At 41.5% G+C, this 1,991-nt stretch overlaps 1 protein-coding gene across 1 annotated transcript; it reads left to right on the top strand.

The window, feature by feature from the left end:
* Positions 1-205: 205 nt before the first annotated feature.
* On the top strand, positions 206-1,178 carry SARC_12246 (hypothetical protein; the record flags this gene model as incomplete). The annotated part of the gene is made up of 2 exons (XM_014293654.1): positions 206-452; positions 862-1,178. The coding sequence occupies 2 exons, from the start codon at positions 206-208 to the stop codon at positions 1,176-1,178; spliced, it is 564 nt and encodes a 187-aa protein (XP_014149129.1).
* Between the last annotated feature and the right edge of the window lie 813 nt (positions 1,179-1,991).

Here is a 1,991-nt window from a genome sequence, read left to right as displayed (position 1 = left end):
GCATACTTCTGAACGATCACAAGGTATCCATCTGGAACATTTACATTAGACTCGCAAAGGACAGCCATGTATGCTTGCAATGGACAATTTTACATATAAACCGAAGTATAATGCCGCGAATTGACCGCTTGTCTGCTTTTATATATTTTTTCTTTCCGGAAAGGAATAAATACAATTTAAATTCGAGTTTAAACCCTTACGTTCAATGTACTCCACAAAGGGATCTGAAACAATTGCAGAGAATAACGAGGATACTCAAATCGAGAACGATGCCCAAAAATCAAAACTGCTGGAATTGGAAGAGTCGGAATCGGACAACCAAAAGGAAACGAATTTAACACACTTAATAGGCTCAGAGTCAAACGTCAAAGTTGATCAGAGTTCTGGAGAAGGCAAGAAGAAATCATCAGGCCTTGAGACAAATATTGGATCTGCAGGGCAAGCAACTGACGGTATGTCTTGAAGGTCGATTAATAATTTATTTTGGTAATTTGTCTGTTGAAGAGAAACTCATACAGTGATGATTTAATTTTTGTCTTGCTAGATCTGATGTATGGCTACGTAAATATCATTTTGGACTATAATTGCTGATCAATTAGTTCCTGTCACCAAAAGTAGAATCTCACTCTACCAAGCAATCACTATGAGCGATAGCCCTCATTCACACTGCATCTCTGGTGTGTACTACTATACCCTGGTTCTATACGTAGCTTGTGTATGAGCGGTATATCGGAATTGTTTTATATGGTATATTGAATGATTATTTGATTTTTATGGTATATTATCCCTATATTTAAAAAAGCTACGCCCACTAATCAAAGTAATCGGCGATGTGGCTTGTCTGCACTCTAATTTCTATAGGCGCCGATTTCGGAACTGTGCTGGCCAAACTGAGCAAAAGTGATTATGGCTCGATGAATACGAGGAGCAAGTGGGATTTGGGACTAGCAGTCAAAGCGGCGATGTACCAGATAATGAGTATACCCTTGGAGGTTACAGATTTGCGCGGCAACTTGAGGTTAACTGCTAAGATACGGGTAGGTTCGATTGTCATACATGCCAGTAATGGCACAAGAAGTCTGAAGTATGGGCAGAAACTGGCAACATCAGATTCCGTATTCAAAGAAATACGCAAGCACAATCTGTTGCACGCATCTTGGTTCGCTATTTTGCAATAATCCAGGCACTACGTTGGTGGTTAGAGATGGCCGGTGTAAAGTGGTAACAATTGATAGCAAGGATGGTGAGAGTGGGTATTAGAATCAATGAATTGTGTGAAACTTGTAAAATAAAACAACCGGTAGTAAGTGGGTTTTACCGGCTTTAAGTAGTTGTTTAACGTCGATAGCTACACGTATGTTGGTTCCTCAACATGGATGTGAAAAGTACCGTCACAGTGCAAATATTGATAACATCATTGTCGTTGTTTGTCAAAGCTCGCACATACTGTATAGATGATACTGCGTCTAGAAGAACACGCATGCACATAAATCGAGCACCCACTTTAGCGCAGCTCACATCCAATCATATTATGCAGAATCTCAAACAAGACTTGCATCAGGCACTCAAAAGCATGAGTCTAGATTACTTCGGAGAGAGCTACGAATCGCAGCACAGAGGCGACCCCACACAATTGGTTGCCATGCATCGCGAGAAGGGTGTCTCGGAACCTGATATGCAGTATGCGGCCACGGCTACGTTGAAAGTAAGTCTTGCGCACCGGATGAGCTGATATTAAAAGTCCTACGGACTTGCCCGTTCTCCCTTAAATTTTACACTTCTCTAGTGGGTCATGTGTGTGTTATATGTTTATGTACATGAGACATCTGAAGGTTATTGAATGCCAGATTGTGCACCCATGCTGATGCTACTACTCGCAGATATGTACCCTCTATAATCTGTTGGCTAGACACACACACACACACACACACACACACACACACACACACACACACACACACACACACACACACACACACACACACACACAC

This window comes from Sphaeroforma arctica, assembly GCF_001186125.1.
Source record: "Sphaeroforma arctica JP610 unplaced genomic scaffold supercont1.2170, whole genome shotgun sequence".
Lineage (NCBI taxonomy): Eukaryota > Ichthyosporea > Ichthyophonida > Sphaeroforma > Sphaeroforma arctica.
The sequence above is the reverse complement of the archived record's forward strand: the minus strand, read 5'-3'. Positions and strand labels throughout refer to the sequence as shown.